Below are 16564 nucleotides of genomic sequence, written 5' to 3'. Positions count from 1 at the left end.
AAAGAAAATGGGCGGAAGATAGATCCATGTCTCTGAGAAATATTGCTATATTGTCATACTTGTGCTGACAAACTTCATAATTAAAGAGCCCACAAATCCACTAATGTATCCACAAATCCACTAATATATCTTTAGCACAGAGGCTGTGCTAGAAGCCATACTCACAATTCACAACCAAAATATGTCTTCCATGTATGAACGAACTTGGACAACACAACAACAACAACATACCCAATGTATTCCCACAAAATGGGGCTGGGTAGGATAAAGTGTACGCAGTCCATACACTACCTTAGATGAAGTAGAGAGGTTATTTCCGATAGACCCTAGGCTCATGACAAATAACAGTATAACAAGCTATAAATATAAAAACAAACAACAAAATGGGGTAATACACCACTAGATAATAAAAGAAACAAGACACCACAGAGTAATACTATGAACTATCTATCAGATATCCCAATCATTACCAAAAACCACAAATAAGAAACTACAAAATACATACATAACACTATGACTTCAGGTATATCGACAAAAAAAAAATACTCCTCTCTACTAGTAAGGACGCACTCCTATCCACTAACCCTCTACCCTAATTGCGTCCTCCACACCTTCCTATCAAGGGTCATGTCATATCTAATCACTTCCCTTCAATATTTCTTCGCCTACCTCTCCCGTCTGGAACCATCCATAGCGAGCCTCTCACACCTCACACCTCTGTACTGGGCATTCGTGCACCACTTCATCACATGCCCAAACTATCTCAACCTTACTTCCTACATCTTATCTTCCACCGATAATCTCATTTCTAATCCTATCCACATTTCTAATCTCACATCTTATCTTCTCTCGAATAATCTCATTTCTAATCCTATCCATCCTAGTAGATCGACATATCCATCTCAACATCCTCATCTCCGTCATCCACAACTTTTGGATATGGGAGTTCTTAACTGGCCAACACTCCGTTCCATACAACATAGCTGGTCAAACTGTCACTCTATAGAACTTACCTTTAAGCTTAAGAGGCACATTCTTATCACACAAGACTCCCGACGTGAGCCTCCATTTCAACCACCCTGCACAGTACGGTGTATGACATCCTCAACAATCTCTCCATTCTCCTGAAACATAGACCCAAGATACTTGAAGCTATCTCTCTTTCGAATGGCCTGAGAATCCAGCTTTACTACCACGTCAGTCTTATGCGTCAAATCACTGAACTTACACTATATACTCTGTCTTGGTCCTGCTCCAACCTAAACCTTTTAGACTCTAAGATCTATCTCCAAACCTCCAACTCATCATTAACTGCTCCCCGGGTCTCGTCAATAAGCACTACATCATCAGCAAATAACATACATCAAGGCACCTCCCCTTGAATATGTCATGTCAATACATCCATCACCAAGGAAAAAAAAATGAACTAAGAGTCGATCCCTGGTGCAACCCAGTCAAAACAAGAAAGTGCTTTGAATCTCCTCCTACTATCCTCACACACGTCTTCGCTCCATCGTACATGTCCTAAATTGACCTAGTGTACGCCACAGGCACACCGCTAACCTCCAAGCACCTCCGCAAGATCTCCTTAGGGACTTTGTCGTACGTCTTCTCAAGATCGATAAACACCATGCAAGTCCTTCTTCCTCTCCCTATAGTGCTCCACTAATCTCCTCACAAGATGAATGACTTCGTTAGTCGAACGACCTGTCATGAAACCAAATTGATTCTTGAAAATAGTCACAATCCTCCTTAGACTTAACTCTACCACTTTTTTCCAAACCTTCATAGTATGACTCAATAACTTGATACCCCTATAGTTGTTGCAACTCTGAATGTCCCCCTTGTTCTTATATAAAGAAATCATCGTACTCCATCTCCAAGCTTCTGCCATCTTTACCGTCCTAAAAATGATGTTAAACAACTTTGTCAGCCACTCCATACCTGCCCTGTCAATGCTCTTCCAAAAATCCACCGAAATCTCGTTTGGCCTAGTCGCCCTACCCCTACATATCCTACGAATAGCATCCTTGACCTCTTCAATCTTAATGCGCCTACAATAACCATAATCGTGACACCTCTCTGAATGCTCCAAGTCCCCCAGCACTAAACCTTCGCCCCCCCCCCCCCCCCCTCAATGCCCCCACCCCCCCACCACCAACCCCTCCCCCCCCCCCCCCCCCCATCGTTCAAAAGTCTACGAAAATAAGACGACCACCTCCTCCTAATAAGGGTGTCATCCACCAACACTTTGCCATCCTCACCCTTGATGCACTACACTAGGTCAAGCTCACGGACCCTCCGCTCCCTCGCCTTGGCTAGCCTATAAAACTTCTTATCCCCACCTTTCTCCTCTAAAGCCGCATACAAGCTCTCGAAAGTTATTGTCTTAACCGTAGTAACCGCTAACTTAGCCTCTTTCCTAGCTAACTTATACTCCTTCCCATTCGTCCGTTTCTCCTTGTCATCCTTGCTCTTTACCAACTTCGCATAAGCCACCTTCTTAACCTTTCTCTTAACTTCTTCGTTCCACCACCAATCCCCCCAGTGCTTGCCGAATCGGCCTCTCGAGACACCCAATACCTATCTAGTTGTCTAGTTGTCTGTGTGATGCAACTGGCAGTCGTCTCCCACATACCATCCACATCCCTTCTACTCTCTCAAACCCCTTTAGTCGTTAACTTCTCCCTTATCTTCAAAGCACTAAGCAATGGCCAAAGTCAAGCTACCCCACTTAATCCTGGGTCGATCCTCCACAACCCTCTTCTTTCTGCACTTCTTGATTTTCAAGTCTATCACCAAAAGCTTATGTTGGGCCGAAAGATTCTCGCTAGGTATGACTTTACAGTCTTTACATAGCACTCTATCACCCTTCCTGAGGAGCAAGAACTTAGACAACACAATTTCAAAAATTATCCTATCAAAAGCTCTCCAAGATATCCTTGCAGACTATTGCAAATACATTCTAGTGCAAATATATGCATATTAGAAGAAGATAAACACATGCATAGAGCAAGCAAAACTCCAATAGCATCCCACAAGTTACAACAAGATAACGGCATTAAGCTGTAGAAAAAAATTTACCACAAAAAAGAGTTAACAAAATAAACTACAACAAAAACTCATGAATAAACAAAAACACAGTGATCTTTGACAACCATACACTGTGTAGATAGTGGGATTTTTCCCAGCAACAGATCCACAGCAAGACTTGTATTTCTTCTTTGAACCGCAGGGACAGGCCTTATTTCTTGGAATTTTCTACAGAATCAAAAGAAGATGAAGCTTTTATTGTCTCAGAAACTAAATCCAAGTCAAGTTTCCAATTAGCTATGCACTTAAGAAAAAGACAAACACATATGTTAAAAAGATACAAAAGGATTCTGATTGCTTTACCTTTTCATCTTCCTGGGAGGTATGTTTATCAGAAGCTCCTTTTACACTACAGTCCGAGGAACCTTTTTTGCAAGGTGAGTCGCCAGATCTGATATCATGCTCTTCTGGAGACCCGAAAAAGAGTGAAAAGTATGAGAAGACAAAGTGCCAGCACCACCAGCCATGATAAACGCAATAGAAAGGTACTTCAAGTGTTTGTTAACAAAAAACTTATGACCTTTTTCTCTCACTCTGGGACAAAATTCTGGTAGAACTAAGTGGATTTTTTAACATAAAGGTGTTTCATCCCAAAGCAGCAAGCCCTAAATATTACTGGAGAAACTGGTGCATGGAAAGGGGTCACCGTTACAGAGCCAGGGCTAAGAATACAATTCCAGCTCACTGAGCATCAAAGCATGAGAAGGATGGGTTCCCCAGAGTAAAAACCATTATCAAAGAGAATGTAGAAAGAGTATCCACCTAATAACAAAGTTTTGACAATAATAATAAGTAGATGAAGAAAAATATGTCATTTTTATATCTAGAAACCCAAGGTACCAGAAATGTATCTTGTCTCCTTCTACTATGCATTGAGGCAGCCCAAAAAGGGGCTACTGTGCAGATGATTCCTCGTCGAACATTACTGAGTATATAGGAGAAAAAGCTTTCTACCTAAATCCCACGGCTCTCACTATCTAAGATGGCACATTAGCTTCTCTCTCATGCGGGCACATGCAGATGGATTTTTCATAGCAGTAGGAAAAGGTGGAACAGATGTCAAGGAAAGATCCAATAATAGAACCACCCCTCACCCCCGCAAAAAGAAAAGGGGAGAGAAAGGGAAACGTGATTTGGCTTTTTCAATTAGGTCAAGAAAGTCGACTAGCAAAGCAGGAAGTAAAATGAACGGTTCTCTAGCTCCTTAATGGTTCTCTAGCTTTTATAACGTAAAATCCGACTTGACGTTACACAGCACTGAAATCTGTCCCCTTTTTTCGAACTGGTTAGTATATGAAGAGACAAATAAGTTCCTCCTTGACCACAATTCTTAAAGTTCCTTTCTATTATTTCTAATCCTAAAGTTAAATCCCGGTATTACTCACATAGCTACAAAGTCTAAAAATTTAAACAAATTTAAACTAGGTTAGTCAATTTGAATAAGATGACCAGGCATCAAAAATCAAGACTAGTAGAAGTAGAGAAAAAGGGGAAAAAGAAATGAGTCGCAAAAGATGTTTCATGGTCAATCCTGGGCAACCCACTATCATATGGACAGAAGTTCGTATATTTTCAATAGAATTCATTAAATGTTAAATATCTTCATATGCAAAGGCTGACACGAGTATGTTAGTCGTGTTGAATAACCAGCCTTCCTGTTTCTATTTTCAGGTTCTTGGGGGTCCCGATGATTATGAAAACCAGAATTTACAAGGATTGCAATCTCAGGGATACGAAATAGGCATAATTATTTCAAAAGCAAGTGGAAAAGAACTGACTACCCATTACCTTGTGAAATGCTTGTCAGACAAGAAAAGTTATCATTTGCATTTAACTGGTCATCGGATCCTTGTTCTGTGATTAAAAATTCTATTGCAGCATCAACATCAGCACCAACTTGTCGTAAAACCTAGAGAAGAACAGATAAATAAGAAACAGATATCAAGTACAGAGATATGTAAGTTTCTTTTAATGCTCAACAAGTTCCACATCATCGACCAAGGAAAGAGCTACCAACAAATGACCTGCTCCACTTTTTCCCTATCATCACACCCACTTCCAGCCATAACCACTTTGATTGATCCTGCTTGAACCATATTTCGACTAGTGTCTCCTTTAGACTTAGCAGCAGCTATAGCTTCACGAGATTTTGCTGAAAGATCAGCATCAGCCTTTAAATAACTGAAGGTTATTAGAATTCTTGCAAGAAATCCTAACTCATTGTTATAATATCGCTACAACTGTCACGATAAAAATGAAAATTTGAAATGTTGTAAACCTTGATAATGATTGGGCTAGCTGGTCCAGTGCAAGGATCTTCCTTCAGCCGGACACTATTGTAATGCTCTCCGTCGTGATAAGAACTGATGGTATATAAGCAAGTCAGGCAATAAAAGTGTACAAAATAGAAGGAGCTAAGAAGTAATGGGTGAAGGGGAATAGTAGCACAGAAGAAATGCCAAAGGATGTTCCTTTTTAACCCAAATAAGCGGCTCTTGCTTCAGTAGACAACCAATTATATCAGAAGGTTGAAGATGCCACCACTATAATCATTAGCGTTGCTAATAATCAATTACTTATAAACAAATACGAAGTTGAGGTTAACCTCTACATGATCTGGAAGTGTCCTTTGTTAGTAAATGAAAGTGGATCAGAACAGTCGGTCAATCACAGTACAGTAAAAAGCTAGATACACCACTCCCGACAATGGAGAAATAAAGAGTGTAACGACCATCATGGTCATTTTGTATTTTCTGCGTAATTGTGGACACGAATCCCAAGGGCATCGAAGGTGAGTTTTTCAAGTTTGAAATTTGGAAAGTTTGGCCAAAGTCATTATCCAGGTAAACAAGCTGGTAATAGAACTCCAACGGTTCCATTAGATCCGGAAGGTGATTCTTGAATTAGTTGGAAAGTTGGATCGGGTCTCATGCATTTGGGAGTGATTCGGGTCATCAATTGGAATTTTGAAGTTCAAGAAACTTAGAGTTGACCTCAGTCAACATTCGGCCAAGACAACCTGACTCGGTGATTTGATGATTCAAACAAGTCCGATTGGATTGCGTTAGCAAAGCTTTGCCAGCGTTCGCAAAGGCTCTGGCCAGGTTGGATCGCGTTCATGATGGAGTACGCAAAGAACAAGTTACCTGAACAGAATTTAAAACCCCATTTTCGAACTTAAGACTTCAAAACTCAATTTTGGGAGCTTGGGACCTTGGTTTGGAACGATTCAGAAGATGATTTTCGAGATTTCTCCCTGAGGTATGAACCTAACCCATAAATTTACGGGTTCTTCGCTAATATATCGTCAACTTAGTGATTAAATATAGTGTTAGAAATTGATAATATTGGGAACTATTGCCCCAAAGTGAAATTACTGAAATTCTTTAATTTGGGGGCCAATTAGTGGCCCGATTTGGCTTATTTTCAATAGTGAGTTCCCCAAGTTATGGATAAACCATTTTAAAAGAAATGTCCAGATTCAACGTCAGAGCTCAAGGTTGACTTTTTGACCCAATTTCGAGCTGATTCTTTTTATGGCAACATGGGTGTCTGAACTCATTTACTCACCTAGATTATATATTTGATCCGACTGGGACCATTCGGAGGCTTTAAGGAAGGGAAAAGTTCTAATTGGACTTGTTAGGACTACGGTTAAGTTAAGCTTGAGACTTTCTTTGACTCTTTACACTTTGTTTGGATGGTGGTTTGCCATGGTTTCATAATGTACGGTACGGTAGGTATGGTATGGTATAGTACTGTATAGTATAGTACAATACAAATGGTATAGTACTGTATAGTATAGTACAATACAACATTGGGATGGACTGTATCTTTCACAGTTGTTTCATAACAATTTTGTTGTTTGATTTGATGGTATGGTACTATATCGTAATGGGTAAGTTTACTAAAATGTCCCTAATTATTTTCTTTCGATCACTTACAGCTTGCTTATACATGTGTTTAAGCCCACTAAATGCATTGTATTTCTACCAGAATCCTAGTGGGAATGCCGGACTAAATGCTGGATCATCTGCAGAAAGGCCGGGAAGGGCGTCAGGTATTATTGGTGAAGTTGTAGATATTCTCAAATAAGGCATGATGTCTATGTTTAGCAGGTCGTTATAGGGATTACTCAACAACGCAGAAGAGAGAATAAGCAGAAAAGCGTAAAAATAAAAATAAATTAGGGTTGGAAGTAATATAGGATAAAGGGTAAAATAGAATTAAATAATATTATATAAGGGCATAATTTGAAAAAAATAACAAAACCATGGGATACCACCAAATCGATGGTTCTGTAAATTGAGGGGGATTTCATGGTTACCAAACCATGAAAAGATACCATACCATTCCATGCCTTTTAGAAAACAATCAAAACAAACATGGTTCCCTTAGTAACCATTCCATACCATACCATACCATACCATGGGAAACCACCATCCAAACAAGGGGTTACGAGGAGTTAGTGTATCGTTTGACTCATAACGGGGGAATGGTCCCGCATAAATAGAAAGATGAGATGGAATGGCCGTTTAGAGGCCGCAACGGAACTACCATAAGAAAGCCTGCCCCTACTATTATTTGATGAGCACTCATGCGGGTACCGATGCCATGTTATAGGTTTATGTGATCATTTTACTTGTTTTGAATGATTCCTTGACGTGTGAGCATGATTTATATAACTTGTGACTTGCTTTTATTCATGCACATGCTAGTCTATGATTTTCTCTTCTTTATGGATTCAGAGTCGGATTAAGGTAATAGCAAGTGATAACTGCTGTCCTAATTGTACATTGAACTAATATGAGGTTTCTAACTTTCTATATGAACTGGAAGATTGAAAATTGAATTTGAAGTATAAGTGAATAGGTTGATAAGTGAATAGGTTTACTTCTATGAATTATATTGTCTTGAAAGTGTATTTGTTATTCTGGGAACGATATTGCATGCCTACATTGCATTTCTTTAGGATCGATGTACACTTCCGCATATGTTATGTTATTGGGATCAGTCTGCACGTCACGAGCTATATTATTGGGATCGAGGGGCACATCAATACAATATATATATACATGGATCGAATTGGCACGACTGCAAAGTATATGGATCTTATGAGTCCCCTGTGGGTAGCGACAATCTGACAGACATGCTGCTCGGACTCTTCAAAAATGCCAGCAAGCGCGTGACAGATTCTCCAAAAGTTGTGTCTTTTTGGAGAATCCGACACGGATGCGGCATCGAAAGAAAAGAGTCAGTGACTTACACTGAAAGAGAAATTGGATTTATACACAGCATATGCATTGCCATTTGTTCTGCTATTGTAAGGATTCCATGAAGTTACATGCTTAAGTGTTGAGAAATTGGCTTAGAGCTTATTTGACATTAATTGAGAGTTTGTTATTGTGTGGAATATATTGTTGTTAACTTTAGTTGTTAGTCCGGGTCTTTAGGGGTTGTTTGGTAAATAGAATGGGTGAGGAGGGATATCCCATGGGACTATTTTATTAGAGCTAATCTCACCATTTTAATACAAATAGTGGGATAAAATAATCTCGTGATTAGTTAATATCTCAGACCAAACATGGGATAAAGTTAATCCCAAATTTTATCTCGCATACCGACAACCCCTTATAGAAAGGAAATAATATCTATGTTGAGCACTGATCAAAGCAAAGCAATATATAACAAAACCTCGTCATCGCGTCATTTTAGGGTCTGTCGATGATGCTGATGACTGATGAGTACACGTGTTTTCATACTCATCCTTACCTTTTCTGCACCTTTGTTGGGCAGCTGTTGAGCCAAGCACCAGTAGTAGGTGATCCTAGTAGGTTATCCTCATGCTAGCCGAGCATTCAAGATTTAGACTTAAGAGGTAGTTGCTTGGATGTTCTGCAGCCTTTAGATTTCCTCTATATTTATGTTTTTGTCCCTGTCTTTCTCATTCTTAGACAGTGTAGGTTGTCATATTTTGAGATTCTTAGAGGCTTGTACTTCTTTCATCAAGGGTAGGGATAATGATATTGTCTTTTTCCGCATTTCTAATTGGTTTTACGAAAGAATTTATTTAAAGTTTACTTCTTCTTCTGAGTATTTAAATTTGTGTTTTCTATCAAATTAATTGGATGTTTAAAGGTTGACTTGGATTGGGATAGGTGTCATCACGGTCTTGGATTTTGGGTCATGACCGAGAGAGACATTAATGTTGAGGAAAAAAAGGAGGGGGAAGGGGGGTCTAAGATTTTTATAAAACTTGTCTGTTGTTTCACAAGAATGTGTATATCCATAGTCATATACTCCCTTCGTTCCTAAATAAGTGGTTATTTAGCCTTTTCATTATGTTCCTATCCTAAATAAATGGTGTTTAAGATAATCAAGAAGACATTAATAATGTTCTTCCCGTTTATTCCTTCTTTAAATAAAAAAACGTTTTACAAAGCCAAGAAACTACTAAAGAGTTACATCCTTTTCAAGTATTTATTAAGGGCAACAACAACATACCCAGTGTACTCCCACAAAGTGGAGTCGGAGTCTGGGGAGGGTAAAGTGTACGCAGTCCATACCACTACCTTAGATGAAGTAGAGAGGTTGTTTCCGATAGAACCCCGGCTCAGAACATATAACAGTATACCAAACAAAAAACATAAAACCACACACAACAAGGTACTACTATAAACTATCTATCCAAAATCATGGACATCACGAAACACCACAAACAAGAAACTCCAAACACAGATACAAACAAAGAGCTCTTCCCTACTAAAACGGTTGAACTCCTACCACTAACCCTCTACCCTAATTCGCGTCCTCCACACCTTCCTATCAAGAGTCATGTCCTCCGTAAGTTGCAAATGCTCCATATCATGCCTAATCACCTTCCTCCAATATTTCTTCGGCCTACCTCTACCCTACATAAAACCATCTGTAAAGAATAAATCTTTGGCCTAAATCAACCTCAAAAGCTAGCTCATGAGCGAAAGATTGTCCAAGTCCATATAAGGAGACCAATTACCCATCCCTTTCCTGATATGGGATACTTAACATTCCCCCACACATCCAGGCCTCATTAACTAGAGCGTGGACAATATAATATGGGGGCCCAACATCAGTGAACAAAGATTTGGAGTGGGCCTGGCTCTGATACTATGTAAAGAATAAATCTTGGGTCTTAACTCAACCTCAAAAACTAACTCATGAGTGGAGGATTTCCCAAGTCCATATAAGGAGACCAATTACTCACCCCTATTTCGATATAGGATGCTTAACATCATCCATAGCCAGCCTCTCACACCTCGATACTGGAGCATTTGTGCACCTTCTCATCACATGTCCGAACCATCGCAACCTCACTTCCCGAATCTTGTTCTCCATCGAAGCCACTCCCACCTTCTCCCGAATGATTTCATTTCTAATCTTATCTTTCCTGGTAAGTCCATACATCTATCTCATCATCCTCACCTCCGCCACCTTCAACTTTTGGATGTGGGAGTTCTTAACTGGCCAACATTCCGCTCCATACAACATAGTCGGTCAGACTGTCACTCTATAGAACTTACCTTTAAGCTTAGGAGGCACCTTCTTATCACACAAGACTCCCGAAGCGAGCCTCCATTTCAACCACCCTGCACCAATACGATGTGTGACATCCTCGTCAATCTCACCATTCCCCTGAATCATAGACCCAAGATACTTGAAACTCTCCCTCTTCTGAATGACCTGAGAATTCAACTTCACGACCAAATCAGCCTCATGCGACAAATCATTAAACTTACATTCCAAGTACTCCGTCCCTGCTCAACCTAAATCCTTTAGACTCAAAGGTCTGTCTCCAAACCTCCAACTTAGCAATAACTCCTCCCCGAGTCTCGTCAATCAGTACAACATCATTCGCAAATAACATACACCAAGGCACCTCCCCTTGAATACGCCGCGTCAAAACACCCATCGCCAAGGCAAATAAAAAGGGCTAATAATCGATCCCTGGTGCAACCTTGTCAAAACAGGAAAGGGCACTGAATCTCCTCCTACCGTCCTCACACGTGTCTGCGCTCCGTCATACATGTCCGGAATCGACCTAATATACGCCACGGGCACCTCTCTAGCCTCCAAGCACCTCCACAGAATCTTCGTAGGGACTTTGTCATATGTCTTCTCAAGATCAATGAACACCATGTGCAAGTCCTTCTTCCTCTCCCTAAACTGCTCCATTAATCTCCTCACGGGGTGAATGGCCTCAATAGTCGAGCGACCTGACATAAAACCAAACTAATTCTCGAAAATAGTCGCAATCCTCCTCAGCCTCAACTCTACCAGTATTTATTAAGGCAATTTAGTAAAAATACTTTTTGTTTTTAGGAATGAGTAGTTTCTTAAAGGGTGAACCCAAGCTAAAAAATCACTTATTTAGGAACAGAAGGAGTAGGATTAAACTTTTGCCTTGGAACAAGAGAATTATACTGAATGTAACCTTAAATCTCTCGAACAACCATAGAGAGAGAATGATGTGAACTTTACAACTACTTGAAAAGAAAAGGAAAATAACACATATTAAGAGAAGTATGGGAAAAATATTATTTAAAATGAGCTTCTTATGTTTTCTCCAATCCCCGTCTGGTATGCAACATCTGTGTACATGCACAAGAAAAGAGAAGGAGAGACGAAGAAGTTCATGCAGCAGGATCAAGTGCTTAGAAAATCACATCACTTGTCATGAACTTTTTCAGAACGCTCATAACAGCTAAAAGAGAAAGTTCTACGTACACGTGTTCTTATTAGCCGAAACAACAATTCTTCCATCAACCCCCCCCCCCCCCCCCAAAAAAATAGAAAGAAGACCCTGAAGTGAAGAAATAAACAACAGGTGTGAGAACAACCAGGAGCGTACTGATGAAGGGACTAAGTTGCAACATTCAATTGGGTCTTTGACAGAAGAGAAGCTTCAAAAAAGAGGAGAAAGGACGAGAAGCATTGTGGCATTTAATAGCTTAGCACTATAGTGAACTTGCTCATCCTCCTACAGTTAAGATAATAATTATGAACATGAGATCTTCTTTTTTCTCTATATGGATGTAGTTAGAAAATACAAAACTAGTCTAGTCCCAGAGAATGTAAACCCAGACCAAAAATAAAACAACTTTTAAGTAAAGTACCAGATTGTCCATTCCGCATAGAGGTCTTTTCTTCCAACAGCTAGTATACTAAAATTCATCTCCCATAAATGCCAATTCTAAATGATCTAAGTGTAATGAAAATGAGCCGTATAAGTCCTCCAATAATTCTATCCTAGCTAAGAGACATTTCTGTTATAAAAACTAAAGAAATCATGCAGTGGAGGGGCTCAAGACCATACAAAAGCATAAGAAAGTGAAAACCAAAATCGCATACTCTTTCGGCACTTACAGATGAAGCATTTGAGACTGACGGTTGTCAAAATTCTGTATGTACCAGCGAGGTGACATATGCTGTCCACATTGGATTTAAATAATCAGTCAATCTAAAATCCCTTGAACGGCAACTTTGACGTTTAAAAACTAGTTGTTCTATATTTTCAAGAACTGCTTATCAGAGGGATAAGGGGTAGAAGACATACTCGGTGAATGCATATATTGGTATGAGTAACAAGAGAAGCTGCTTGTAATTCCATATGTCCAGCCCAAGTGCCATCCTTCTCCATGGACTCACAATATTCATCAAATGGTACATCATCTTCAATAAAAGGCTCAAATGTATCACGGTTATTCTGCACAATTACCATTGTCAAAAAAAAATGTTATTCCGTTAAATATAGCTTCATGATGAGTTTACCTTAAAAATCTCTTTGGTGTTTTAAGTACTAGAGAACATGACGTAACAGCAGATGTAGGATGTAATCTAAAACGAAGTAATGTTTGTGCTACACTTTATCATGTGGCATGGATAATCATATGTTTAAACTTCACCCATACGAAGTCACATAAATAACATCTCCTCAATACGGGATCTTCTTAAGAAAGCAAGTGTTTACTCACCAGCTTAGTAATATTCTAGGTTATTTTCAATCTATTCCAGCTTGCCACTAGTAAGAATTGTGACAAAAACTCATACTTACAACTGGTTGCAATAGAGTTTATTAGCAATTATGACTACTCATTTCTAAATCAAAAGAGCCTGCTGAAAACAAGAAACTTAGACACCAAATATCCGATAATAACAATAATAACAATAACAACAATAATAATAATGACAATAATGATAATAACAATAATAATTCTGCAATCAAAGTTGAAGCAGAAGAAAAGCTCCAAAACAATGTCAGCAGAGATTCTACCACCCTTCTCACCAACCCAGCGCACATTAGTCGCAGGACAGAACTATGAATCAAAATATCAAAATATAGAAGTAATGCAGTGGTATCTGTCAGAGTATAATATAGAAAAGACTGGCGAGGTAGCGACTTTGGTGACAAATAATGGGATATAAGCTCAACGAAGAGAATAAAGGTAGGCAGAGAGAGGGAAAAAGAAAAAGGGGATAAAAATCAGTAGCTCTGGAAGAAACTCAAGTTTCTTGGCTGCAATTTCTTCCCCTGTCAAAATGGAATTACTCCGCGGTAGAATCGCAATTGATCCATCCAAGTTAAGTCTCTACACAATTAAATATCATGACCTTGCGTAATTTTACACAAAATCCATCTCTCACATCAATCATTTGTGTGACAGAACCAAACTAGTTGGAATCAATTATATGAACCCTCTAATTACGTCCTCAATCCTCAATTATTTAGGAGTTTTTGGTGGTCTTAAATAAGGGTTTTTAGAGTACTGCCTATTAATAAACTCAAAAGTGTATCCCTTGAACAAATATTTTTAACTATATAGTCTGGATACGAACATGATTATATAAAATACAGATACCATTGAAAGATGCGAACCTTTGGCGAATAAGATTGGATTGCACTCCTTATATCAATATTTAAGCCTAAATCACCTTTTTCTTTGGAATCCCAAAAACAGACAACTTTAATCTTGCTCCTACCCTTCCTCTTTCGGAATCTCATATGAAACCCTCGGTAGTAGCTGCGAAATTTCATGTGTCTGAATCCCTAGTTCAGTCCGTTTTGCTAATTATGCAGTCACCCCTCCTTTATTTGTTTGTACCTATTTTTTTATGTACAACAGGACACTCACAACCATAATACAAATAAACCCAACATGATAGGTACAGAGTACTATTTCTAGGCGTATCCTGAATGTTTCATGCCTTAAACGGACAAGGTTGCATGGGAATAGTTCTATCTCACCTGATAGTATAGTATGTTGAAGAAAAATCAAGTCTTCTAAAGAAACACATACCCTGATAAATTTTACAGTCATATCTCGATATTTCTCATGTTCCTCCTTATTGCCTTCCAACTGATCACCTAATGCCCTGCATAAACACAATGATTGCTTAGTCTTTATTCCACCTCCAGTTACTATAACATCTATCATGGAAATCCCAAGAAATTATTGAGTATTCAATAATCAATACTCTCTCTGCCCCAATTTATGTGAGTTACTTTGACTTAGCACGTAGTTTAAGAAAGAACGAAAGACTTTTGAAATTTGTGGTGTAAAATAAGTGTAAGATGTTTGTGTGGCTATAAATCATTTCATTAAGAAAAAAATGGGCACTTTAAAGTTGAATTGTTACTAAATATAGAAATATGTCATTCTTTTTGGGACTAACTAAAATGGAAAGTAAGTCATATAAATTGAGACAGAGAAAGTACATTACTTTGATAAGAATTCGGTTTAACCAAATCCCAAAAGATAGCTCAAGAGGTCAAGAAACACAAGATTATCCAACCCTCTGAAGAGACCAAAGAATCAATATCCACCTAACATCAACAACATACCCAGTATAATCCGCAAAATTGGGATCTGGGGAAGGCATAGTGTACGTAGACCTTACATCTACCTTAGAGGTAGAGAGGTTGTTTCTAATAGACCCCCCGCTCAAGGAAAAATTGTCCAAAGCAATGCAGAAAAAGAAGTAAAAGAAGTAAAGGAAGTACAAGAGATATCAAACATTAACAAAACAGCAGATAGTAACTGGACAGTAACTACAACTAAATAGAATGATAGTCGAAGTACATAAAACAACAGGTGATAACACAATCTAAGGACGGGCAACTACAGGAGCAATATTACAACTACTAGTAGGGATGTGTAACAAGACAGACACACTGCTACCTACTAAAAATCCTTACCCGCCCAATGTGGCCTGTTGGATATTTGACATACTTAGAAATACAAGGGTAATGAGATGGTACTTTAATATTATAGATTCACATGATGTCTTGCGCATCTCTCAACCAAACTATAAATGTGCATTGAGTTCACATAATGCACATTCATGCTGATTCGTATACAAGTCTAATAAGCAGACCAATATGTAGGAAAAGGGCAATCTTACTAAGCACAAACCTGAAGAAACAATTTCCATCTGATGTCACTTGAATAATCTTTAAGCCCAATGCATCAAGCTGAGCTCGAAATTCAGAAATATCAGCCTGTTTTCCGTGCTTTTTAGCCTGCCGTATGAATCAGCAAAAGGACAGTAATAAAGACAAAGCAGCACATAGACTTTTTAGCGAAGCTTGTGGGAAAAAATAAGTACTTGTGCTGTTTATTTTTCAGAAGCTAAAAAAAAGGTAGTTCTTAGACAGAGATAGAGGCATTTATCGAACGTCAAACATTGTTGCTCAAAAGTGTTTTTTAAATTTGTTAGTCGGATACAAACTGCTTCTCACTAACATACATTTTTGTAAGTTAATTGTAGAAACCTCCGCCAAATAGGCTATGAATCAATTACCGGAAAGCACACTCAATTTTTACACCATGTGAAGTAAAATCTACTCCTATTAGGCTAAGATTGCAGGAAAATCAGATATACCAATTAATCAACAATGTTTCAATCCCAAACAAACTAAGACGATTAGGTTTTCAACAATAAATTTGATTAACAAATAAAGAAAACATACATGGGATTGTTTGTTGGGTTTGGATTTTTGATGCTTTGCTTTGACCATCTCTGCTTTCAATAGTCAATTGATTATTTCTCACCTGGTCTGTATTTGATTAGTAGTATAAACAACTATATACCGCATAATAATTTCCCTTGAGATTTTCTCTCTCTCTGCTATGCAAAATATTGTTATACATTGGAATTTGATTGATTGTTATACGTTCACTGAATGATAAATCTGATTTAGTTAAAATTATGGGATAAAATCAGTAAATATATCCTTATTCCTTAAATTAAGTTATTTAACTATCTATATTAATTATTATATGAGTTAAAATAGTAATTGAAATTTTGAATTTCAAAAATAAAAAATCTTAAACACTACCTTTAATTGTCTTCTTTTCTCATTTACTATTCTGGATAAAAAAATATTTGCTCGTAAGTTCTTCTAAGAAAAAATATGAACATTCCAATATAATTG

General features: G+C 38.3%; 1 protein-coding gene across 3 annotated transcripts in view; it reads right to left on the bottom strand.

Annotated features, from left to right (window-relative positions):
• LOC107868120 (OVARIAN TUMOR DOMAIN-containing deubiquitinating enzyme 7) overlaps positions 1 to 16319 on the bottom strand; it is a 29930-nt gene extending 13611 nt beyond the window's left edge. For all 3 annotated transcript variants that reach the window (XM_016714713.2, XM_047410803.1, XM_047410804.1), the window contains exons 1-10: positions 16100 to 16319; positions 15543 to 15649; positions 14427 to 14502; positions 12686 to 12835; positions 12496 to 12557; positions 5372 to 5456; positions 5118 to 5264; positions 4882 to 5002; positions 3397 to 3500; positions 3164 to 3261 (exon numbers count right to left, since the gene is read on the bottom strand). In XM_016714713.2, coding sequence (XP_016570199.1) covers positions 3164 to 3261; positions 3397 to 3500; positions 4882 to 5002; positions 5118 to 5264; positions 5372 to 5456; positions 12496 to 12557; positions 12686 to 12835; positions 14427 to 14502; positions 15543 to 15649; positions 16100 to 16147 — 998 coding nt within the window. In that variant the 5' untranslated portion in view covers positions 16148 to 16319. The remainder of the gene's footprint in view (positions 1 to 3163; positions 3262 to 3396; positions 3501 to 4881; positions 5003 to 5117; positions 5265 to 5371; positions 5457 to 12495; positions 12558 to 12685; positions 12836 to 14426; positions 14503 to 15542; positions 15650 to 16099) is intronic.
• Positions 16320 to 16564: the final 245 nt, after the last annotated feature.

This window comes from Capsicum annuum, chromosome 4 (genome assembly GCF_002878395.1).
Source record: "Capsicum annuum cultivar UCD-10X-F1 chromosome 4, UCD10Xv1.1, whole genome shotgun sequence".
Classification (NCBI taxonomy): domain Eukaryota; kingdom Viridiplantae; phylum Streptophyta; class Magnoliopsida; order Solanales; family Solanaceae; genus Capsicum; species Capsicum annuum.
Note: the sequence above shows the minus strand (reverse complement) of the source record. Positions and strands in the feature narration are given on the sequence as shown.